General features: G+C 39.6%; 1 protein-coding gene across 1 annotated transcript in view; it reads left to right on the top strand.

The window, feature by feature from the left end:
* Positions 1-26278, top strand: part of LOC102823278 (involucrin-like) — a 337127-nt gene that overhangs the window by 137839 nt on the left and 173010 nt on the right. The window contains exon 2 of the mRNA XM_006872594.1: positions 2090-2147. Coding sequence (XP_006872656.1) covers positions 2090-2147 — 58 coding nt within the window. The remainder of the gene's footprint in view (positions 1-2089; positions 2148-26278) is intronic.

Below are 26278 nucleotides of genomic sequence, written 5' to 3'. Positions count from 1 at the left end.
CCTGGTCCAAACCATGGTATTTTTAGTCACTTTGTATTCATGTAAAAGTTAAAAAAAAAAAAGTGAATAAGAATTCTGTAGAGGAATCAGTGCATTGTGTGGATTATTAAATATTAAAATGCCATGGACTCCCAGAACAAACAGATCTGTCTTGGCAGAATTCCAGCCACGATGGTGAAACTTCATCTCTTGAACTGTGGATAATGTTGTCAGGAGGGATCAGACCCTGTAGAAGGACATCATGTTTGGAAAAGTGGAAGGCCAGCAAAAAAACAGGACGACCCCTAACAAGATGGACGGACACAGTGGCAGTCACAATGGTCTCAAACATAACATCAATTGTGAGGATGGTGCAGGACCTGGCAGTGTTTGTTCTGTTGTGCATACGGTCACAATGAGTCGGAACTGACTAGACAGCACCTAAGGATAACAACATGATGTAGCTGTGGTTACAATCTCATTTGGAAATGGTGGTATTTGTTATGTTAGTGAGACAGGATTACTTTAGGGTGGATCTTGAGTCAATCTCTCCTGAGGTTTAAAAGAGATTAAAAGCAAACTAGCAAGAGGAAAAGAGGGAAGAGAGATATTAAGCCATATGAAGATGACCCAGGAAGAGAAGTTCTAGGAGATAAGGAAGGACTTACCTCCAGATCCAACAGAAAGACAAAGTCTTCCCCTAGACCCAGCATCCTGAATTCAAGCTTCTAGCCTCCTAATCTGTAAGAAAATAAATCTCAGTTTGTTAAAAATCATCCCTTTTTGGTATTTCAGTTATAGCACCACTAGATGACGAATATGCCTAGGAGGCGGCAAACTTAGAGCAAATTTGGGAATGATCTTATGATTTATAATACCAATTTTGAGTTCCATGGTTCTGCTTTGGTCACAAAGTAGCCTCAATTATTATTATTTATGGAAAACTCACACCCTTATGCTTTACTATAGTCAGGAATTTGGCAAATTTTTAGGAAGAACAAAGTATGTATAAGAAGTGTACTAGGCTATAAACGGGACTGTGTAATTACTGCTTGCAAATATAATTCAAGCCTTGCTAGAAGGAATCTCTTCTAAAGATTAAGATCCAATGGTAATGACACACGTTCACCAAATGTTTGTTCAATGAAGGAAAATAAATAAATGAATCAGTCTAAAGTCATCTTGCAGACAAAATTAGGAAAGCAGCATTTAGACTTTCCTCTTTATTTACCTTCCTTATTCCTAGCCTGCACTACACCCATCAGTGACTCAGGAGAAAAAGCAATTATTAGCTTAAAGAACATCATACCATAACTCAACCCCAGTTTCCCAGAGATGAAAATAACCATGAACTGTATTAGTACTTTCAAAAGTGCCATGTCGTCAGCTCCTTGAATTATGAAAAATAAAGCAGCTCTCTTTGTTCTACATTATTGGCAGAATTTCTCTCTCCTGGGTAACCCCACCTCTACCACCACCTGCTTTCGGAAACCCTATACAGAGTTGCTAAGAATTGGAACTGACTCTATGGCATACAACAACACTAGCAAGGCCTAAAGTAACTGAAGTCCCCCAAAGTACTAATCACAGAAGGCTAGTGGGTTGTGACTACTTCAGCGGTAACATCTACAGACACTCCCATGTCAATGACACCCTGGAGTTATATAACCAGGCACTCCCATAACTATATCACACAATATCTATTGTTTAAGTGTTTGCTTGTTCACAACTTCATTTCTTGGTCCAATCTTTCAGATCTTGATTAGATTTAAAAATTTTTTATTCAGTTGCTTTCAAGTCCATTCTGACTCACAGAAGCCTCATGGGTTTCAGAGGAGAACTTCCACCCTACAGTTTTCTAAGCTGTAATGTTTATGGAATAAATTGCCACATCTTTCTCCTGTGAAGGCACTGGGTTGGTTGGAATAACCAACTTTTCAGTTAGCAGTCCAGTGCTTAGCAGCGATGCCACCAGAACTCCTTTGATCTGAATTAGTAATCTGTACTTAGTAGGTTTAGTTGGTTTGCAAAAAATGTTGTTATAAATTAATACATTAAAAAAAAATTCTCCCTGTTTTTTTTTTTTTAAACACATCGGGCTGGAATGTAGGAAGAAGAGGAATTTCAAGAACCTAAATGCCTTGAGTTGGAACAGAAGACGACATCAGGTAGAGTTTGTTCAGTGTAACTCCTTTTCTGAGCTTTGGTGACAGCATGGCTCAAAGTATCCAGAAATTCTGCAGATGGCATAGGAAAATCTGTATGTTCCAAATGATTGGAAACATGACTAGAAATGTCACTTTTGATATATTCCAGGCATGACATCTGGACAATCTGGTCATGGTGCAGAAAATAGCTTCTTTTTCTTTTCTGAATTGACTACAGTTCTTGACCACATACTCAACAAGAAGCAGACAATGAGGCCCATGAAGGAACGTCACCTGTGGTAGTGTTAAAATAAGTCATGTCCTTATTGCTGGTAGCTGCTGCTCTCATGTCGATTCTGACTCATGGGGACTCCTGTGTTCAGAGTGAAAATGCTCCCTAAGGTTTTCAATGCTGTGACCTCTCAGAAGCAGCTCACCAGGCCTGTTCTGTCCGCCAAAGAGCCTCCGGGTGGGTTTCAACAGCCAATCTTTTGGCTACTCATTGTGTGCTTAGTCATTTGTGCCACCCAGGGATTCCCAGGTAGCTCCTTACTGACATATTTATGGTTATCTTGGAAAATATAAGTTATATACAAGTTTACAAACAAATGATTTTTAATATTTGTTGTTATTGTTAGGTGCCATCAAGTTGATTCTGATTCATAGCCACCCTGTATAGGGTTTCTGAGGAGCGACTGGTGAGCTTGAACCACCACCTTACTGTTCAAACCAAACTTTCCATCAAATGCTTATCGTACAGTGCCACACCAGAACTCCATACTTAATTTTGTTGTTGTTGAATTCCCTTGAATCGGTTCCTACCCATAGCAACCCTGTATAGGGTTTCCAAGGAGTGGCTGGTGAGCTTGAACCACCGACCTTGCAGTTTAAACCGATTCGCAGTCCAGCACATTAACCCATAGCGCCACACCAGGACTCCATTGTTAATGTTAGGGTATAGGCTAAAGCTGTTTACCTCAAAATAGGGTTTCTTATGAGATATATCAAGGAGCCCTGGTAGTGTAGTGGTTACAAATCGGGCTGTGAACTGCAAGGTGAGCAGTTTGAAACTACCTCCTGCTCTGCGGGAGAAAGATGAGGATTTCTGCTCCCGTACAGATTTGCAGCACATCACCACCACCACCATAAGAAATATTAAGGAACCCTGGTGGCACAATGATTAAACACCTGACTGCCAATGGCAGTCTGAACCCATCAGCTGCTCCATGAGAGAAAAGACCTGGCAATTTGCTCCGTTTTAGTCTATGACACTCTCTAGAACATTTCTACTGTGTAATTGACTAGATGGTACACTGTAACAACAGCATGAAATAGAAAGGAGCAAAGGACCGGCTCTCTGATACAGTTTCTGACTAAGATCAGTGATGACAGAACAATGGAATGGTCATAAAAATAAACTTTAGTTGAGTGCACATAATAATGAAAACTGAATCTTAATATTCTTAGCCTCTATGTTCAGCTGCTTTTAACTTGGTGTTTTATATCATTCCATATTGAAAAAAAAGCACTCCCTCCCCTCCAGGTATATTTGCTGCTGGCAGAGGCTCATGTAATTTAATGTGAAACAGGGAACAGAATTAAGAATCGGGAAATGGTAATAAAAAGCCTGCTGAGAGAGGAAAAGTGGCACCCTTCTCTGGTATAGACAGAGGAAGAATTAGGAATTAACCACCTACACCTTCTTCTGGAAGGAGCTCTGGTAATGTAGTGGTTACCAATCGGGCTGCAAACCGCAAGGTCAGCAGTTCAAAGCTACCAGCTGTTCCACAGAAGAAAGATGAGGCTTTCTGCTCTCGTAAAGATTTACAGCCTCTGAAACACTGTACAGGGTCACTATGAGTCGGAACCGACTCCACGGCACATAACCACCACCACCACCTTCTTCTGGAGTCCTTTTGTGGCAATGTGGGTTAATGTGCTGGACTGCAAAGTCAGTTTGAGCCGTAAGGTCAGTGCTTCAAGCTCACCATCCACTCCTCAGAAATCCTATACAGGGTCGCTGTGAGTCAGAACTGACTTGACTGCACTTAACAACAAAACCACACCATCTTCTTCTGCTCTCCTCCCTAACCCACCCAAAACCCATGAATAACAAACACTGCTTTATTTTAGTGCCTCTTCCTTGAGCACTTTGCCCTGGCAGGCCTTTATGGCTGGCTCCTTCTTATCAATCAGATGTCCACTCAAAGAAGGGATCTTAGCTGACCACCTTGTAGTTCCAAATCACTTTCTCCCACTGCCCATTATTTATTTGTTTTTATTGCATGTATCACTATCCCAGGAGTCCTGGTGTTGTGCTGTGTGTTAATGCTCTGGGCTGCAAAGTTGGCTTGAACCACAAGGTCAGTGGTTCAAACTCACCAGCTGCTCCTCGAGAATCCTATATAGGGTCACTATGGGTCTCAACCGACTTGACAGCACTTCACAACAACATTATCACTATCCTAAATCATTTATTTGCTAATTATCTCACAGAGATCAGGGACCCTGCTGTCTTGTTTGTTGATATCTCTGGTATCTAGAATAGTGTTTAGCATGCAATGGTCATTCAGTAAATACTTGTTAAATGAGTGAGTCCCTTGTATACACTATGTGCAAAGCATCCTGTTCCTGTAATGGGAATGCAAATGGGTTGGGTTTATATGAACCAACTTCATACCTGTTGTTAGATTTCTGGGGTATAAAAAAGAAAAAGACATGGCATTTGCCACAATGAGACTAATGATGTCTAGAGCCTCATGGTTAGAACATGAGAAATCCTGGGAATAAGTTGATATAACCAAAGTACTGCTGCAAGACCTGGGGAGGAAACAGTTACATTTGCTTTCAGGAAGGAAGATCAAAGAGGATTCCACAGAGTTCATGGTGTTTGTAATATATTTTGGAATCTAGAAGCAAGGGCACCATAGGGGCAGGTATGCTTACCATACCCCTGAGTCCCATTTTGGCATATTTACCTTTGATTTTCAATTCCACAGCTAGAAAAGGAGGCCTGGATGAGAATCATTACTGGCTCAATGAAAATTTGGCCAACCAAGAGATTCTGAGAATCAACCACTGTAGTAAACATGTTCGCAGCTATTCTTACAAATGCTAATTTCCCCTTCGGCTAAATGTCCATTGTATTTTGAGGACATTTGTTCACACCTAAAGCCTGGTGCTGTGTGTTAATGCACCAAAACCATTTGAACTGCAAGGTTGGCAGTTCAAACTCAAAACTCACCAGCTGCTCCTTGGAACCTCTATACAACGTTTCTATGGGTCAGAATCGACTCAATGGCACTTAATAACAATAAAACTAGATTACCCTGTGAGTGGCGATGGGGAAGGCACCGTCACTCAAGCAGGTTTTTCTAGGACCTGGGTTGATTCCAGTGAATCCTTTCATGACATCTCAAGGTGGAGATGAGAGATCTCATTCTCAAAGAGTCTACTGTTTGTACATTACTAGAAATCAGATGTAGTGGTAAAGCTTCCTTCCCCTCAGCAAATACATTTGGAGGCAGAGATTTCTAAGAAAAATAATTCAGCAGAAAATGAGGAACAAAGTTTCTTAGAAATCTGTAATGCCATTTTTTTTGCCATCTAGTTTGTGCGGTTTAGATTTCAGACATATGACTAAATGCCTTTTTCTAAAAAAACAAAAAGTCTTTTGATAATAACCTTATTAATCCACTGCTGTCAAGCTGATTTCAACTCAAAATGAGCCTATAAGATGGAGTAGAACTGCTACACAGTGTTTCTGAGAGTGTCAATCTTAAGGACAGCAAACAGCCTCATCTTTCTCCCTCAGAATGGCTGATAGGTTAGCAACCCAATGCTTAACCTACTGTGTTGCTAGGACTCATTCAAGCAGGAGTTTCTCGTTGTTCCTTAAACATGCTTGGGTCCATTGGCTTTATCACTTGCTCTTGAGTCCCTCTTCCTTATTCAGAACTTAGTCCTGAACAAAGAGTAAATGCATTGCATCCTTAGTGTACTGTGATACTAGTTTTAGTCTGTTCAATTCAAACCTATTTGTTTATGATCCTTTCTTTAAAATCCAGTTAGATATAAGGTTGTTATTGTTAGGTGCCATCAAGTCGGTGCTGACTCATAGAGACCTTATGCACAGCAGAATGAAACACTGCCCGATCCTGGGCCAACCTCACTATTGTTGCCACGCTTAAGTCCATCGATGCTGCCACTTGGCCAGTCCTTCTCGTTGGGAGTCATATGCATGCTAAATTATTTGGCAAATATAAATAGTTGTTGTTGTTAAGTGCTGCCTAATGATTCCATCTCAGAGAGAGCCTGTATAGAAATGTTTATTGAGTTTATACTGTTGGCATTGTTGTTAAGTGCCTTCAAGTCGGTTCTGACTCGTAGCTACTCTGTGTAGGTTTTCCCAGGGGTGGCTTCTGAGCTTGAACTGTAGACCTTGTGGTTCAAACTGACCTTGCAGTCTGGTGAATTAACCCACAGCACTGTGATAGGAGCTAGACTCAGCTTACAAAAAAAAAAAAAAAAAGTTGCTGTCAAGTCATTTCTGACTCATGGCTATCCCATGTATGTCAGAGTATAACTGTGTTTATAGGGTTCTCAGTGGCTGATTTTCCTAAATCAGCCAGGTCTTTCCTCTAAGGCACCCCTTGATGGACTCGAACCATCAACCTTTCAGTTAGCAGTCAAGCATGTTAACCGCTTGCACCACCCAGGGACTCAAGCTGAGTTAAAAGTGGTAAATGTAACAGTGAGACTTCATGCCTATAGAGCTACAGGAAAATGAGAAACTTAGTTGTTAAATAAATTAAAAGTACTATGAAAATCACAGAGAAATTACAGCCTTTAAACAAGTAAAATATTAATTATAGAGAACTAGGAAGCTGTGGAAGTCTTGCCAACACAGAACTTTTTGTTGTTAGTTACCAACAAGTTGGTTCGAACGCAGTGGGATTTTATGTACAACAGAGTAAAATGTGATCTGGTCCTGTAGCACCTTCAGGATGACTGGTATGTTTCAGCCCTTTGTTGTGGCTTTTGTAGCAGTCCAGCCCACTGAGTGCTGTCCTTGTCGACGCTGATGTCCTTTCCTAGCTATCTTTCCAAATGATGCTTCTAAGGAACATTCTGGTTGCATTTCTTCTAATACTGATTTATTTGTTCTTCTGACAGCCCACAGTATATTCAGTATTCTTCACTGACACTATAATTTGAATGAATCTATTATTCTGTCTTCCTAATTCATTGTCTAGCTTTCATATGCATATGAGACAATTGTGAAAAGACCAAGACTTGGGTCAGGTGCACCTTACTCATCAAAGCCACATCTTTGGGGTTTTGGTTTGTTTTTTTTTTAAAAAAGTTTTTATTGTAAATTGAGTGAAGGCTTGTAGAGCAGATCATCAGTTTTACATTCAACAATCATATACTTTGCTTCATTACAATGACTGCAATCCCCTCCATGTACTACCAGTTAACAGTATTCATATCTGTTCATTTTAACTCTTGTATTCCTCCCTATATCTCTTGCTACCTTCCTTGTTCCTCTGCCAACCTCCCTCTTGTTATATGTTGCTTGCTCCATCACCCATATTAATATGTGTCTACCCTGTAGCCTGTGAATAATTTTACCTTCCCTTCCCCCGCCCCCTCCACTGGTAACCATCATAGACTGTTTCTTTTATCAAGAAAATATTTACTTAACTTTTTACAATAGTGGTCTCATCCAGTATTTGCCCTTTTGTGATCGATTAATTTCATTCAGCATAATGTCCTCCAGGTTCATCCATGTTGGGAGGTAATATTGCAAATTTGTCATAATTCTTCAGTGTTGCATCGTATTCCATGTATGTTTAACCGTTCTGTTGATGGACATTTAGGCTGTCTCCATCTTTTTGTTATTGTGCATAGTACTGCAGTGAATGTGGGTGTGCATTTATCTATTCGTGCATGGCTCTTCTTTCTTGAGGATATATATCAAGTAGAGGGATTGTTGGAGCCTATTGTATTTCTTTCTCTAACTTTTTGAAAGAGCACCATACAGTTCTCCACAGTGGTTGCGCCATTTTACAGTTCCACCAGCAGTGTAGGAAGGTCCCAGTCATTCTACACCCTCTGCAACATTTGTTGTTATCTATTTTTATGAGCTTTGCTATTAATACTTGAGTGAGATTGTTTTGGTGTGGTGCTATGGGTTAATGCACTGGACTGAAATGTTGGTTTGAACTGCAAGGTCACCAGTTCAAGCTCACCAATTGCTCCTTGGAAACCCTATACAAGGTCACTATGGGTCAGAACCGACTCGATGACACTTAACAACAACAGCAGTGGCTAGTGATCATAAGAATTTCTTCACATGTTTGTTGGCTGCCTGAATGTCTTCTTTGGTTAATTGTCTGTTCATGTCTTCTGCCCATTTTTAAGTTGGATTATTTGTTGTCTTGTTGAGGCATTCAAGCATTCTATAAATTTTAGAGAGTAATCCTTTGCCTAATGTGTTGCTATCAAATATTTTTATTCTCAGTCTGTAGGTTCTCTTTTTACTCTTTTGGTGAAATCCTTTGATGCACGTAAGTATCTAATTTTTAGAAGGTCCTAGTCATCTATTCTGTCTTCTGTTTGTGTGTTTTCAGTTATGTTTGATAGTATATTTATGCTATGTATCAGAGTCCCTAAGTTTGTCCCCATTTTTTCATTGATGATCTTTATAGTTCGGGGCGTTACATTTAGTTACTTAATCAATGTTGGGTTCAATTTTGTATATCATGTGAGATATGGGTCTTACTTAATTTTTCTTACTAAATTTTTGTTGAAGAGACTACCTCCCCATTTAATTCATTTTATCCCTTTGTTGAAAATCGGCTGACCATAGGTGAGTAGATTTACATCTGGGTTCGCAGTTCTGTTCCATTAATCCTGTGTCTTTCATCCTACCAGTACCAGACTGTTTTGACTAGTGTGGCTGTGTAGTAGGTTTTTGATTGGGCATTCTGCTTTGTTCTTTTTTAATAATGCTATGCTTATCCAGGTTATCTTTCCTTTCCATATAAAGTTTGTGGTTAGTTTATCCAGAATGATGTTGGACTCCGGATTGTAATTGCATTATATCTTTAGATTGCTTTGGATATTGTTGACATTTTCATGATGTTAAGGGTATATTCCTCCATTTTGGGAGGTCTCTTTCAGTTTATTGTAATAATGTTTTATAGTTTTCATTGTATAGATCTTTCTTTTTCTGGTTAGATTTGTTAGATTTATATTTTATCTTTTGGGTGACTGTTGTAAATGGTATTTCCTCCTGATGTCCTTTTCAGAGTTCTCTTTATTAGGGTATGGGAATCCAGCTGATTTTTGCATGTTGATCTTATACCCTGCCACTATGCAGAATCTGTCAATGAGTCACAATCATTTTCCTGCTGAGTCTTTGGAATTTTACAAATATAAGAACATATCATCTGCAACTAGAGAGAGCTTTTTATTTCTTATTTGCTAATTTGGATGCCTTCTTCAGTCTGAAATTGATCAAACGTGAAATTGTCTGTTGTACTAATAATTACTGGTGATTGGAATTCAAAGGTTAGAAACAAAGAGGAAGGATCAGTAATTGGAAAACTATAGCTGCAGTGATAGAAATGATGCTGGAGTTCACATAAGAAAAATTTGCGAGACCAATGACTTATTCATTGTAAACACCTTTTCAAACAACAGACAACTATACACATGAAGCGCACCAGATGGAATACAAAAAAATCAAATTGACTACATCTGTGGGAAGAGACACCAGCCAAAACAAGGCTGGGGCAGACTATTGAACAAACTATCAGACACTCATATGCAAGTTCAGGCTGAAGCTAAAGAAAATTAAAACAAGTCCATGAGAGGCAAAATATGTCCTTGAACACATCCCACCTAAATTTGGAGATCATCTCAAGAGCAGATTTGGTGCATTAGACATTAATGACTAGAGACCAGAAGAATTATGGGATGGCATCAATAACATCATACACAAAGAAAGCAAAGGGTCATTAAGAAGATATGAAAGAAGAAAAAACCCAAAATGGATATTAGAAGAGACTTTGAAACGTGCTCTCCAACATAGAGTTGTTAAAGTAAATGGAAGAAATGAGGAGGTAAAAGAGATCAACAAGTAGCTCAAGAAGCCAAAGTCAAGTATTCTAATAAAATATGCATAGACCTGGAGCTAAAAACCAAAAGGGAAGAACTTTTTTTCAAGTTGAAAAAATTCAAGCCTCAACTTGCAATATTGAAGATTCTGTGGGCAAAAGGTTGAATGGTGCAGAAAGAATAAAAAGAAGATGGGAGGAATACACAGAGTTACTGTACCAAAAGAAACCAAACAAAAACAAAAACAAAAGGTCAATATGCAACCATTACAAGAGAGAGGCAGCATATGATAAAGAGCATGTGACTCGGAAGGAAAAAAATCCAAGGTACACTGAAGGCATTGTCAAAGAACAAGGCTCTGGAAATTGATGATATGAAAATTGAAATCTTTCAACAAACTGATGTAGTACTGGAGACATTCACTCATCTAAACTAAGAAATATGGAAGATAGCTACCTAGCCAACTGATTGTAAAAACTCTATATTTATACCCATACCAAAGAGAGGTGATCCAACGGAATGCAGAAATCATCAGGCAATATCATTAATATCATATGCAAGTAAAATTTTGCTCAAGATAATTAAAAAATGACTGCAACAGTACAGAGATTTAAGCTGGATTCAGATGAGAACTTGGAATGAAGGATATCATTGTTGACATTGCATGGATTTTGGCTGAAAACAAAGGATACCAGAAAGATGTTTACCTGTGGTTTATTGATTATGCAAAGGCTTTTGACTGTATGGATCATGGATAACATTGTGAAGAATGGGTATTCCAGAACCCTTAATTATGTTAATGAGAAACCTGTGCATAGACCAAGAGGCAGGCATTCAAACAGAATAAGGAGACGTGGGGTGGTTTAAAATTAGGAGAGGTGTGCACCAGGGTTGTATTCTTTTACCATATTTATTCAATCTATGTGATGAGCAGATACTTTGAGTAGTTCAATTATATGAAAAAGAACATGACATTAAGATTGGCGGAAAACTCATTAACAACTTGTGATATGCAGATGATACAAGCTTGCTTGCTGAAAGCCTGGAAGACTTAAAATATTTACTGATGAAGCTCAAGGACCACAGCCTTCAGTATGGGTTGTACCTCAGTGTAAAGAAAACAAAAGTTCTCACTACTGGACCAATAACATCATGATAAATGAAGAAAAGATTGAAACTGTCAACGGGTCCATTTTGCTTGGATTCACTATTAACACTCATGATTGAAATAACAGTCAAGAAATGAAATGACTTACTGCATTAGGCAAATCTGCTGCACAAGACCTCTTTAAATTGTTCAAGAGGGAAGATGCTCATTTGAAGACTAAGTTGTGCCTGACACAAGCCATGTATTTTCAATAACTTCAGATGAAAGTTGGACGATGAATAAGGAAGACCGTAGAAGAATAGATGCATTTGAGTTATGGTATTGAAGAAGACTATTAAAACTCCGATGGGATACTAGATGAACAAACAAATCTGTGTTGAAAGCAGTCCAACCAGAATACTCCTTAGAAATCAGGATGGAGAGACTTCATTTCTCATGCTTCAGACATATTATCGGAAGAGTCCAATCCTTGGAGAAGGAAATCATGTTTGGTAAAGTGGAGGATTCGAATAAAACAGGAAGTCCCCCAATGAAATGGACTGGCACTGTGGCAGTAGCTGTGGACTCAAGCATAGCAAAGATTGTGAGACTTGTTCAGGATCAGGTAGTGCTCAGTTCTGTTGTACATAGGGTAGTGATGAGTAGGAACTGATTCAACCACACCTAACAACAACAACATGAATTAATTGCTGTCATTCTGCTTGATTTATTTTTGTGTGTGTGGTGGTGCTGGTTTCTTAGTTCCACATAGTTTTCTGCACTGATTTCATTTTGTTTGTAGATTTTCTTTCCATTTTCATTTCCGTTGTCTTAATGTTTACTAAATCTTTCTGATTTTCCTCTTTTTTTGTATTGATGTGAAAGTGTAATAATTTTTTGAGGTATCTTGTAATTTATTAATTTTTTTCCCTCTTTTTGAAACAGTCCATTTAACTTGAAATCTACTTGACTTCCTCAACATTTGGAATTTCTGTATCTATTCTATTGCCTCTTTTTGCTTTATAATTGACTTCATTATAAATGGATAGATCTGGTTCCCTAATTTCAGTCTTGTAGGCTTGTTTTACATGAAATATTTATATATCTGGATTGAGTTCTGTGAGGTGTTGTGTATGTTAATCACAGGTTGTTTTCTGCTGTTGTTGGTTCTCAGTCCAAAGAACACTCTTTAGTATTTTTTGTAAAGTTGGTCTGGTTATTACGAATTCCTTTAATTTCTGCTTATCTAGAACTGTCTCAATTTTGCCATCATATTTAAGGGACATCTTTGTTGGTATATGATTCTTGGTTGACAATTTTTTTTCTTTCAGAGTTTTGTATGTGTTATCCCGTTGCTTTCTTGCCTGCATGGTTTCTACTGAGAAATCAGTTTAGTCTTATTATTCTTCCCTGTAGGTAACTTTTCTTTTTCCTGAGCTGCTGTCAGGATTCTTTCCTTGTCTTTGGTTTTGGAAAGTTTGCTTATGATATGTCTGGGTGATTTTCTTTTGGATTCTATCATGTTTAGGGTTTGTTCAACTTCTTGTATGCTTATGTTCTCATCTTTCATGATGTTAGGGAATTTTTCTTCCAACAACCCTTTGAAATTTTTCTGTATACTTTTTATTCTCTTTTCCTTTTCTGGAATTCCAACCACCCCAAGTTATTCCTCATTCTTTTTTCTGATTGCTTTTATAACATACTATTATTGAAATGGAGACCTGGTGTGGTACTGCAGGTTAATGTGCTGGACTGTAAAGTCATTTGAACTGCAAGATCGGCAGTTCAAGCTCACCAGCCACTCTTCAGAAACTTTATACAGGGTTGCTGTGGATTGGAATGGACTCGATGACACTTAACAACAAAAACATTATTGAAATATTTATCTTCAAGTTTACTAATTCAGGTTTCCATTGCTTCAAATCTATTCATTTGCCCTTTCAATGTATTGTCCATTTCTGAAGTTTTAATATTAATTTTCTGGATTTCTAATTGCAGCTTTTATATTGTTTCAAATTTTGCATTTATTTTGTCTGTTTATTCTTGTTGTATTTTCCTGAATTCTTCTAAAGTTTTTCTGTGTTCTCTTTGCTTTCCCTGATCTTTCTGTCAGTCCTTTGAAGGCACCTAAATGTCATTGTTTAAAATTCTTTTTTAGTTAGTTCCATTATTTTTTCTTCTTCAGAAATGTTTTCTGGATCTGTATTTTGGACATTTGTTGTGCCATTCTCTCTTGTTTCTTTGTGTGAGCTAACATTGTGTCTTGTCTCTGGGACTTTGTGGTATTTATATTAAATTGATGATTGCCTGTTGATGTTTTCTTAGGTTCTCATCAACTGTCTCCTTTGGGTGTAGTTAGAGAATGGAAATGTGTGTACTGTTCTCCATTTGCCATTCATGCACTTCAGTTTAAGGTGGGTTTAGTTGTTGTTGGCTGTGTTTATAATTGATAAGGTGGTATAGCAGGTGACGTTGCCTCTTGCCCAATGGGTAGAACTGCAGAGAGTATGGTTTTAGCTGAGCTGTATGTGCACAGTTGCTGTCTTTTTTGGAGAGGGAACAAGGAGAAATCACCACCACACACACACGGAAAAAAAAAAAGATAATGAACAAGCAACCAACAATGAAAAGAGAAAACAGTAAAGGGAAAAAGAGAAATAAAAACAGGCAATAGCCAGGAAAAAAAAAAATGTGATAATTAAAAAGAACAAAAATGCACAGGAAAATGGAGCTGTTTAGAGAAAATAAGAGGAAGGAATGTTAAAAAGAACACTTAGAAGAAACAGAGAGACGGAAGATGAAAAGAGAGAGTACAGAGTAATGAAGAAAAATCAAAAGGAAATAAGAACCAGAGGGGAAATGAGAACCAGAAAAGAAAAAAGAAGTAAAAACAAATGTGGAAATAGAAACAGTTAAAATTCAAAGGACTGGGAAGAGGAGAAGGAGAAGAAAGAATAAACAAACAAAAACAATAAAACAAAGAAAGGAAAAACTCCAAATCACAAACAAACAAAAAATCCAATACAGCTGTTAGAATCAGGAGAAAATTCTGGGGTCTCCTTGAAGCCAAGGCACTCATAAGGGATGGTACAGCAGAGTTCCTGGCCCTGGCTGGAGTTCCTACAGGCCGAGGTATTGTTTATGTTCAGGGCACTCAGTCAGGAAGTCATTTGTGGAGGCCTTTGGTGGAGCTGGTTTCAGTGTCTGTTAGGATTCAGGGTAGCTGGGGACAGGGTGGCTGCCTATGAGGGTTTATGCTACACTAATGCTGGTCTCATGGCTCTCCAAGTTCTGTAGTCTGCCTGAATCCAGGCACCAGAATGGCACAGTCAGCCACCACCTCAAAATGGGATAGCTCACACTTGGAGAACAGGGTCTGTGTGGGGGTGAAGGAGGGTGGAAGCTGGCCACACTTCTAGTTACCAGGGGAGCGTGGGGAGAAAGAAGGAATTGCACCATTCCTGGCACCTGTGTGAGTCTGTTCTGCTGGGCCACTGCCAAAGCTGGTCACAAAAGTTCAAGATGGTTGTGCTGCATCTGGCCAGCCATTCACCAGTCAGTCTCCCTCTCTTACTTTCCCTTTTCAGCTTCTCCTCCCAGCAAGTACTGAGTCCACTTCTCTAACCTTTCCACTGAAGTTCAGCATTCCATGATTTTCATCTGTGTCTGTTTCACTTGGTTTCTTGTGTCTTTATTGTAGAGGGTCCATGTAGTGCATCTACCTAGTCCACCATCTTGCCAGAAGTCTCCCTTTCTTTTCTATGTGTTGATACTTAAGTAGAATCTATAAAACAGAAAGCAAAGCCCAAAATGTAGAACATACTATCTGGTAAAAGAGAAGAGTAAGTAGAGTGAAAGCACGAAAGAGAGAATGGACTCAATTTGGGGGATCCAGTAAGTTTTCTAAGAGAATGTGGCATATGAGTTGGGCCTAAAAGCACAGCTATGAAGTTCATTTATGAAGAAGAGATACATGAGCCAGGATGTTTATATAATGAAAACCAAATACTGTAAACTGAATCCAAAGTGATGTCTATTTGGAGTTCGGCCCATGTTTTCTGGTAATGACCTTCTGTGCCTGACACTTTACCCTGTGGTCTATAATTTATACTTGCAGGGTCCACCCAGGGGGCTATGGCTGGTTAACTTGGAGTTTGTTTAATCTTTACCAGAATCATTACCTGGACTTTGCTTCCTAATAATTCAGCACAGATGTATATCTGCATATCTGAGCCATTTGTAAGTATTGAAAGAGCCCTGCTGGTGTAATGGTTAAAGCTCTCAGCTGCTAATCAAAGCTCAGTGGTTCAAACCCACCAATCAGTCTATAGGAGAAAACACATGGTGATCTGTTCCCATAAATATGAAGCCGAGGTAGCTCTGTGGGTGAAGTTCTAGCAGGTAGCTATGAGTGGGAGTTAGTCAATGGTACACAATAACAACCATTCCTGAGTGACCTGTCTGTAATAAACAGGATCCTGATGCCTCCTCAGAACCAGGTAGTGTTTCCCCTTGACTCCCTGGATATATTAGCAGAATGGATAGGATGGCCCATTTATAACAAGTCCCTTTTAATGTGATATAGCATGGGTCTCATTTCAGCAGGGTCAGTGCAAGGTGGATCTGTCAGGGAGACGAGGTTGACCTCTGCCTCCAATCTGTCCTTTCTGTCCCCTGCTTCACCTCAGTGGACTTCCCTTTGGCTCCCAGTTTCTCTGCCACCAGAAGGATGTGCAGCCAGACTTGCACCCCGTAGTCTGTATGAATGTACATCACGATGGCACATTCTTTGTGTGGTTGGTTACTGATTGGTGTTTTTAAGTCTCATATATACCCATGGAATGGAAACATGTGGTATCTGTTAAATGGATTTTAAATATCAGAGACCATGTGAAGAAGGATGGAGGTGGTGGTGGGGAGGTCTATTTCTCTGCTGTAATGACACTTCATAGTAAACCACCTTTTCTACCTGAGTATGTTGTTGTTGTTAAGTGCCATCTAGTTGACTCTGACCCATAGCAACACTATATAGGGTTTCCAAGGAGCAGCTGTGGAGCTCGAACCACCAACCTTGCAGTTCAAATGACTTTGCAGTCTGAGTATTGCAAGGGCATAAATCATGGGACACTCAGTGCAGAATCCATTAGACCATGTCTTAGTCAAGAAGCCCTTGTAGCATAGTGGGTTATGAGGGGGGCTGCTAACCGCAAGTTCAGCAGTTCAAATCTACTAGCTGCTCCTTGGGAGAAAGGTAAGGTTCACTGCTCCTGTAAAAATTTACAGCCTCGGAAACTCTATGCAGGGTTGTGCTATGAGTCAGAACCAACTCCATGGCACACCACCACCACCACCACCACCAGCAGCATGTCTTAGTCTGGATTATCTAGAATAGCAAAATCAGAGAGATGTGCTATATATATGAAGAAAGGGGCTACATGTTCTAAATCTGTAGGTGAGGCAGCAGGCTGGAGACCTCTGCTGGCTCACAGCATTGTTAGGACAGGTGAAGCCAAAATCTTCAGGTCAGACAGCAGGCTATGTCCCAGGTCAGGCAATGAGAAGAGTACAGGGTCTAAGGAGTGAGTTTTGCTAGAACATTTATTTATATACTGGAAGCAGACCACATTTCCAAGGAAATACCTTTTTCAATTGCTTGGCAGATCCCATCAATCCCATTATAGGATATCATGTTATGGAAAAACAACCACTTCAGTGTCTGACGAATCACTGAGTATCATAGCCTAGCCAAGATGATACATGGCATTAGCCATCACACACTGGGGGCTCTGTAAGAGCAGGAATTCTGTCTACTTAAATATGAGGGTAGATCCTTTATTGAAATATGTCATTTATATTCTTCTGCTACAATATTAAATATATAACTATATTTTTAAAAATACAAAACTGAATCTGGGCTATGTTTATAACTTGGTACACATCGCCTCTGCCTAAAGAAAGGGAAGGATGAGGCAACAGGCCCATGAGAAGAGGCAATGTGATGTTGGGGGAGGCATTGTAGATGGAAGTTTTCCATACTTGGTTTCCTTTGACAAGGCTATGATGTTGTTCATACAATAGAGAGTAAAACAAAGATATTTTATTAACAGTGATAAGTAGGAGACTTTGATTCCAAAGAGGGAGAGCAGTGAAAACACAGAATCTGAAGGCTGACAAAGAGACCATATGAGGGTAACAGTGAGTATGGGAAGCAGCTGAGGACCAGGAAGGAAACATCTTCTCATCTGGGCTGAGGGCCGCCTGCCTCAGGAACTGCTTTACCAAAGCCACTCTCTTTCCCCTTTTCCAACTAATGCATTCCTGTCACAGAAAATTCTATCATTGCTCTATTTTTTTTTTTTAAACTTTAGAGAGAGCATTTTTTGATGAGCCATTGTCTACTTTCTTTCTATTCTACTGCAAAGTCTTTGGAACCATGTATACATTCAACAGTCCATAAAAGCCATTAGTATTGAATAAAATTTACATTTAACATTTCTTTGTGAGTACAGAGATTGACATTTACAGCTGACGTAAAGCAATTGTAGAACCTGCCCTTGCTAATTTGATTTGCAGCCAAATGAGTAGGAGCTATGTAATAGTTTCTATTTCTATGGCATAAATTCTGTTTCTAGAGAAATTTACAACCTTCCAGCAGTGGCACATCTATCTTCATTATTCATTCATTCATTTGTGGACAGAGAGGTATGAACAGACCAGCTAGACCAGCTAGGCTTTCTTCTTTCTTTCACTGTTGTTGTGAAGTGCCATCGAGTCAATTCTGACCCATGGCAACCCTGTATAGGGTTTCTGAGGAGCAGCTGGTTAGGTTGCACTGCCATCCTTGCAGTTCAAATGGCTTTGCAGTCTGGTGCATTAACCCACAAGGCCACCATATAAGACACAACAAAATATACATTGCCTTAATTTCTCTATGTACAATTCATTGACAGATTACATTGTTTACGTTTGTGCAACCATTCTTGCTACCCTTTTGTAAATCATTCCACCACCATTAAGAGGAATTCAATCTCTTTCCTAAGCAAAAATTTCCCATTATGCCCTCTCTTCCATCCCTGGTAATCATGAATAAGCTTTGATTATTATTTGCCTATTTTATATAAGTGAGATCAATCTTATAGTATTTGCCTCTTTACGACTGACTTATTTCACTTGGCATGATGTTTCCAACTTTCATCCATGTTGTGGCATCCATCAAGACTTAATTTCTCTTTATGGTTGAGTAAGAACTGAACTGCTAATCACAAGGTCAATGATTCAAACCCCCAGCCACTCCTCGGAAACCCTATGTAGGAACTCTATGAGTCAGAACTAACTCGACGGCACTTAATAGCAACAACAACAATATTCCATTATATGTATGTATCATGTTATATAATGAGCCCTGGTGGTGTAGTGGTTACAAATCAGGCTGCTAATCTCACGGTCAGCAGTTCGAAACTACCAGCTGTTCTGCGGGAGAAAGATGAGACTTTCTGCTCCCATAAAGATTTACAGCCTCAGAAACCCTGTACAGGGTCACTATGAGTCGGAACTAACACCACGGCATATAACAACAACAATGTCATGTTTTGTATTCCCATGGACATCATGGTTGTTTCTACCTTTGGGCTATTGTGTGTGAAAAGTATTATAATACACATAGGTGTACAGGTTTCTGTTTTCGTTCCGGCCTTTACTTCTTCTGAACATACACCTGGAACTGGGATTTCTGTGACATAGAGTGGTTCTATGGTCAACTTTTTAAGGAACTGCCAAGTTGTTTGCCACAGTTGTTATAACACTTTACACTTCCACTCAACTTTGATTTTCAAAGAGAATTCTTTTTTAAAAAAAAATAGTTGTGTCCTTTCTGATGGCTATGTTACAAAAATAAAAGTTAAATGTGTTTTTTAAATAACTGGCTCAATCTTGCTCATGTATTGCTTTAGAAACAGGGCAAATACTTTTCAAAGGACTTGCAAATGTATTTAAAAGTCAAGGATATCTTGTGGAATCCTTATTATCTTCCAGGTTGCACTTGACCTGCACTGTCTAGGCCTTGAGGGTTACACCACTTTGATCACAAAAGCAGGAAATCCTGTCCGTTTAAGCCATTTCATGACAGCCAAAGGCTTTCATCAGAACATTTCTCGTCTAGCTAACGGTCCCTATGGCCAAGTGGGCCCCAGCACATTTCAACTGTCCATATCATCTGCATTTTGTCAAGGTCTCATTTCCTGTGGTTTGTAGGTTTCTTAAGCGTGAAGTAACAAGCCCCAACTGGTGAAAATTTCTTCAACTGAAAATGGATACAAGAAGGAAAAGAGAACACATGTATTTTTATAACATTTGTGGGGGAAATAAGACCAGGGTACTACTCCTTCTTGATGTGATGTTGTTCTTTGTGTGAAGCAACACATAGACCTTTGGGAAGGTCTGCTATGTTTAGATTCAGGCTACCCTGCTGGTACTCATGGAAGGTGACAAAATGAAGCCTATGTTTTCATCATTTAGACAAATACAAGTAGCATGTCTGCTCTCCTGTACCAGATTGTTGTTAAGTGCCACTGAATTGGTTCCAACTCATAGCGATCCTGTGTAGGGTTTCCAAGGAGCTGCTGGTAAGCTTAAACCTCTGGCGTTGTGGTTCAAATTGACTTTGCAGTCTAGCACATTAACCCAGCGCCAGGTAGGACAGTTCAAAGTGAAGCTTCCACCGGAACCAACTATGGTTCAGTTCCATCTCCATTTTGTACAAAAAAGTTACTTGTCTTCTGTATCAATTCTTCTGAGGCTTTGGCCAAAGAATGACTAGACAGCTGTTCAGATGAGAGGGTTAGAAGTTTGGAAGGGTGGTGGCAGTTTACATTTGAAATGTAAGGCTTTCCTCACCACCTTCTTTCAGTCCTCTGCTCTTAGTGAGTTCCTTACTGATAACAGGGCACAAAACTACAATATCTCCTTCAGTCTTTACCTCCTGACCCTGCCTCATGCTTCTGCAAACCGCTTCTCATCATCATCCCCTTCTACAACATATGCTCCATGAAGGCAGAGATTTTTGACCATTTTATTAGCTTCTTCATACATGATGAATGTCTAGTACAACACCCCACGTACAGTGAGTATTCAAGATATCTGTTGAGTGACGAAGGAATGCCTGTTCTTTTGAACTCTTGCTAAGGTAACTAGATCAATCAGACACAGAGACTATGAGTCTTTTGTTTTGTTGATGTTTTTTTTTAACTTGGGTTCCCTCCCACATCTCCAGCTCCTAGCACAAAGCCTATAATATGAAAGAACTCACCATAAACTTGCTTACCCTCTGCTTATCCAAACATAATATCCTCTTCAAGCGATTGATCCTTCCTGCTGATGTATCTAAAGCAAGTGAATCAGATCATGTTCCATAAAGTTTTTATTGGCTGATTTTTAAAAAGTTTGAATGAAGTGTTAATGCATGAATAAATGGTGAATGGACACAAGTCTGGTTCACAACACAATTTCTGACATAAAACCATGATTCATTTGAATATTTAACAAGCATGGCAATGCATGATGGAATCAAAGATGAATCAGATATGAATCTTGTTTCTAAGGAGCTAACTTGCTTTTATGCTGAATTCACTTTCTTTCCATTTCCTAAACCTTCAGGTACATAGTCTGGTGTGAGAGTTCATGGGCAGCCCTTCATAAGAGAAGAATCTGCTGGGGTTGTAAATGATTTTCCTCCAAGACCTGGTCTCTGAACTCCTTTATGGGCCTTAGGTATCATATCTTTATTATAATCCAAGAAATTCAAAACAAAATTCCCTTTTGTTTCAAGTAACTGTGATTTGATTTTTGCTATGATGTAAATTCTTTCCAAGAAGTAAAGGTGACAGCATGCCTGTTGCTCGAGATTTGGCAGAGGAGCACAGACCTGGGAAAGTGATACATTCCCTAGTCCAAGAACTAAAGTCACTGAAAAGGAGGCTCTGAGTCGGACAGAGAGATGCTGCCTTCAAGTCAACTCGGACTCACGGCAACCTTTTGTATAACAATGAAACATTACTGGGACCTGGGTCATCCTCTTAGTCACCTGCATGTCTGAGTCCATTACTGCAGTATTTTGTCGGTTCATCTCACTAAGCGTCCACTATGCATGATTTTGCTGGTATATTGGTGGCATAGCTTCCAGCATCATAGCAACACACAAGACAACCACAGTACAACAACCTGACAGACAGGTGGTGGATTCACAGAGCAAAATGGAAAATGTTTGTAGAATTTAATATCACATTTGAGTGACTAGAGGAAAATAATTAGTTTTTTTGGCTAGATTTTTCTCCACTTGTTAAATTAGTAGGAAGCACCATAGTATCTGGAGTCTTGGTGTGGCGCTGTGGGTTAATACGCCAGACTGCAAAGCCGTTTAGGTTGGTGGTTCAAGCTCACTCCTTGGAAACCCTATACAGGGTTGTTATGGGTTGGAACTGACTCAACGGCACTTAACAACAACAACAACAACCATAGTATCCACCGTAGAATCCAAAAAAGATGTTCCTGTTTGTGGGAGCGAAGAGGAGACTTCCTGACGTGCTAATTAAAGACCTCCCAATCATCTGGTTCCAGCTCACTGCCATTTGCATTGAGAAGGTCTCTGACTAGTGTAATTGGGTTTCAAAGTTCTCAGAACTCCTGGAGGCAAAATCTATTAAGTGACATTACCACCCACCACTTTGAAACCATGCACCCCCATCCCCTGTAAGGGTTACCAGGAGAGTAATCCCTGCTTTTTCTTCTCTCTTCATGAGCAGAGAGCTAATTGTTTCCAGATTAAAATTTTTTTTAATTATTCAGGAAACTCAACAAGCCGCTTAATGTTTGTCAAAGGGAAATAAAATATAAATAAAAATGAGAGTTGTGTTTCGTCCTCTGTGTTTGCTGTGTACCTGGTATGTTGCTGCAGATCGACTGGGCACCTGAACTTTAAATAGGTATTTTGAAGAGATGACACATCTGCACAGCCAACTGTTTACTTTTGAAATTGTGCCCACATGTCCCAAGAGATACCTCAATAGCTTTACTGAGTACTGCTCTCTGTCCAACCCTGTCAACTCTTAACCCAGTTAAGACGGAGACGGAGACACAGAACTTTGCTGAAGTTTATTCAGGTTAAGATGAGTCAGTGACCCAGAATGAAAGACATGGAGACTCTCTTTATGAGTTCAGTGTGTTAACACTTGGAGCAGAATTGCTGAGGTTTGCTTTTATGCCACAAGCTGTGTTTCTACATGAGTTCTTCTTTTTCAAATAATAATAAACAATTGCTTTCTTCTTTTTTCTTTTTAAACTTTGCTTCATTACATGTTTGCAGTCTCCCCCATGTATCAACAACTGTTTTCTTATTTAACATTTAATAAGTTGGCCCTTTGTAAGAATCCCTCAGAGGAGAAAGACTTGTGAAGGTGACATTACCTTATGAAAGCAGAAATCACTGAAGTAACCACATGTTACGTAAATCAAACCATAAAGAGATGGTCTTTAAATAGTGTCCCCTTGGAGGGATTTTCTACCCACTTCCCTCTTCTCTCATCCTTCGCCATACGTGACTAGAAGATGGAACCTGTGTTGCATGCCATACACCCAGATGCCCAAGCAATGTCCTCCTTGAAGTACATGTACCTTACCTCTCATTCTCAGGGTATGGAGGGTGCAAATTGTTATCTTAAACATCCAGCTAATTGTCATTTATAAAAAAGAACATTTCAAGTTTTCCATTCTCAAAGATTTTAAGGGACTCATCCTAAAGTTGAGTTTGCATGATATGAAGTGGGTTTCAAAATGGAATTTTTTCACGAACATTTTGAAGCCCCCTCATACTTTACAAAACATTGAGAAAATGGCAATTGTCCGTATCAAAGATAGAGGAGGAAGGGTGATGAAGTTAGGTATGTGACCCACCCATGTCCCTGTAGCCTTAGACAGCAGTGTACACTGGCTCCACTTACAGCACCTACATGTTTCTATCTGAAGGCTTTCCTTTACCTTACCCACAAGCCTGCTATAACACTCCTTAACCATTACTGGTGGGATTTGTCCCTTCTCATTGTCCCTTGCATTCTGCACTAACCTCCATAGCTTCCCAAGTACGGTTATGCTCCAATCTCCCAAGTAGGTAGCTGGCTCAATAAGTCACCTGTATTAGCTATTTTTCCTTTCTTGTCTCACCTCCCCCTACTCCCCACACGCATCCTAGCATTTCCTTCATCTCCCAGATGAAGTATCTTCAGCTGAATTTTTGTCTAAGAGTTTGCTCCTGGGGGATCCTAATCTAAGGTGGGATCCCTAGGGTCTGCCATTGCATGGAACATAGCCACTACATATTGGGAGGAAAAAAACAAACAACATGCAAAATAACTGCTTAGATCACTCCCACATTAATTAACTGGTCAAAGTGGTGATATTTCCAGGCATCTTAAAATTCTTTGACTTTTTCTGAATGTTACACTCTATCTTTAAAGTTCCTGAGCTAGCACAGTCAGCTAGCTACTAATGAGAAGTTTGGAGGTATGAATCTACCTAGAGGCAACTTGGAAGATATACCTGGCGATCTGTTTCTGAACAAAGTCGGCCATTGAAAACTCTGTGGGATACAGTTCTACTCTGACACTCATGGGAGTGCATGAGTGGAGTCAACTGGATGCCAACTGGTTATGTTCTATCCTTTTGTGACCTTTGTTATTGTTGTTGTTAAGCGCCACTGAGTTGCAAATCACAGAGACCCTATATAGGGTTCCCAACTTTACAGTTCGAAGTCCAGTGCTTATCCTACAGCACCACACCAGGACTCCTGAGACTCTTGGGGGTGTTTGATGATTGGTAAAAAAGGAAGGAAGTTTTTCATCTTGAAGTTGACTTTTACAAAGTAGTATTTTAAAAAATACTGCTATATTCAACTGAATTTGAGCATACTTGATTTGAAATTAAGAATGAATTTGAAAATACATTAATTTATTTGTTAGCCCCCAATATGGACTTTAACTGATTGTGATTGAATTTAAAGTCGTTTGCCTTAGACTGCTAACTGAAAAAGTTGGCACTTCAAACTCACCAGACACTCCTCGCAAACCCTATACTAGGTGACTATGAGTTGGAACTGACTCAACGACACTTAGCAATTATGACAACAATGTTGTTTTTAGCCTTTAACGTATTTTTAAATCATCTAATAAAAGATAGTAAAATACAAAGTCAAATGTTAATGAAGACCTTTCTTTAATGATTTTTGGCTGATGGTTAAGGATCAGCACAAAATTGCAAACCACAAGGTTAGCAGCTTAAACCCAGCAACTGCTTCTTGGAAACCCTATACTGGAACTCTATGAGTTGGTATCCACTCAGTGGTGCTTAATGACAACAATATCCACCCATAGCGATCCTGTACAGGGTTTCTGAGGCTGTAAATCTTTACAGGATCAGAAAGCCTCAGCTTTCTCCCGCAAAATAGCTGATAGTTTCAAACTGCTGACCTTGAGATTAGCAGCCCAATTCGTAACAAAGATATTCAGAAAACAATTCTGAAAACCTCACTAGGTGGTTTAAACTACTTGTGACTGATGTACAAATTGAGCAAATTCAGCTCGTAGATGTGTGCTGTTGTTCTGCAGTCCTTAAATTTTGTTTCAAATTTGTTACTAATGCTTAACAACTGGAAAATATCATTTAAAAATCTAGGCTTAGATCTTGAGAAATTCTGAGAAATGACCAAATCTGGCTTGTATTCCCTAAGTAGTGAAAAACAAAACAAAAATCAGCGCCGGTTGCCTCCTTGAGATGACGCATCTCTATCTTGGCTGGTCCCTGCAGGCACTGGAATTTTAAACCCTTCGTTTATGACGTGAGGCGAAACGTAAACAGAAAGAGGAGGGGAGAAGTAGTACTAGTCCACAAACAAATAATAAACCTTACACATTTTCAGGGAAGAGGAAACTCTCCCTCAAATGTTTTTGTAGTTCTATGGGGAGTGTCATGGCTTTTGCTCCTTGAGTAGAAATCTGTTCTTTAGATATGGGCTTAGGAGCAGGTTTTGTGTGTGTGTGTATGTGTGTGTGTGTGTGTATACATCGCTATGGAAACAGTGAGGAAACAGGAGCCTCCAGCTCCCAGCATGCTTACCTCAGCTAGGGTTCTTTGCACAATTCCCTGAAGCTCCCAGCAGTTATATTTTCCTTTGTGCTTTTTGTGATTGCAGTAATGGAGGATTACAGAACATTCTGAAACTATGAAGGGTATCACCAGGAAACGGAACTGTTTAATAGGTGGGTGTGGCAGAAGAGCTGGAACTCTAGTTCCAGTTTGTTCCATGATGACATGGGAAGTTGGAGATCTCTGGGGAAGCTACTGGACCACTGGCTTCTCCAGCAGGCCTGCTTCTCTCCAGGGAGCTGAGAGGCTAGTGTGCCCTCAGTAGCAGGCTAGAGTGAAGGATGCCTGTTTCTGCTCTTGCTGACAATGTAAAATCCCCTTTGTGAACATTTGCCTGGCTGGCTGTATGCCTGGCACCTTTTAGATGGATTCCGATCAGCCATGACTCCTGTGTGAGAAACAATCATGAAAAATTTTAGACTTTCTATCAAGAAGAAACTGGTGAAAGGGACAAATTGCCCTTGTTTTTTTCTGAGCCATAGGCCACAAAGTCAGGGCACATTTTGCAAAGGACTGACTCAAGTATTTAGCCTTCACTGTAAGGACTGGTACATGTATAGTTTGGTCACATGTATAATTTGTTTATGGTTTTAACTAGATGGCCAAACTTCGTCTCTCATACTTTGGACGTATTGTCAGGAGGGACCAGTCGCTGGAGAAGGATATCATGTTTGTTAAGGTGGAGGGTCAGAGAAAAAGAGGAAGACCTCCAACGAGATGGATTGGCCAAGTGGCAGCATCGATGGACTCA

This window comes from Chrysochloris asiatica, unplaced genomic scaffold (assembly GCF_000296735.1).
Source record: "Chrysochloris asiatica unplaced genomic scaffold, ChrAsi1.0 scaffold00206, whole genome shotgun sequence".
Taxonomy (NCBI): domain Eukaryota; kingdom Metazoa; phylum Chordata; class Mammalia; order Afrosoricida; family Chrysochloridae; genus Chrysochloris; species Chrysochloris asiatica.
The sequence above is the reverse complement of the archived record's forward strand: the minus strand, read 5'-3'. Positions and strand labels throughout refer to the sequence as shown.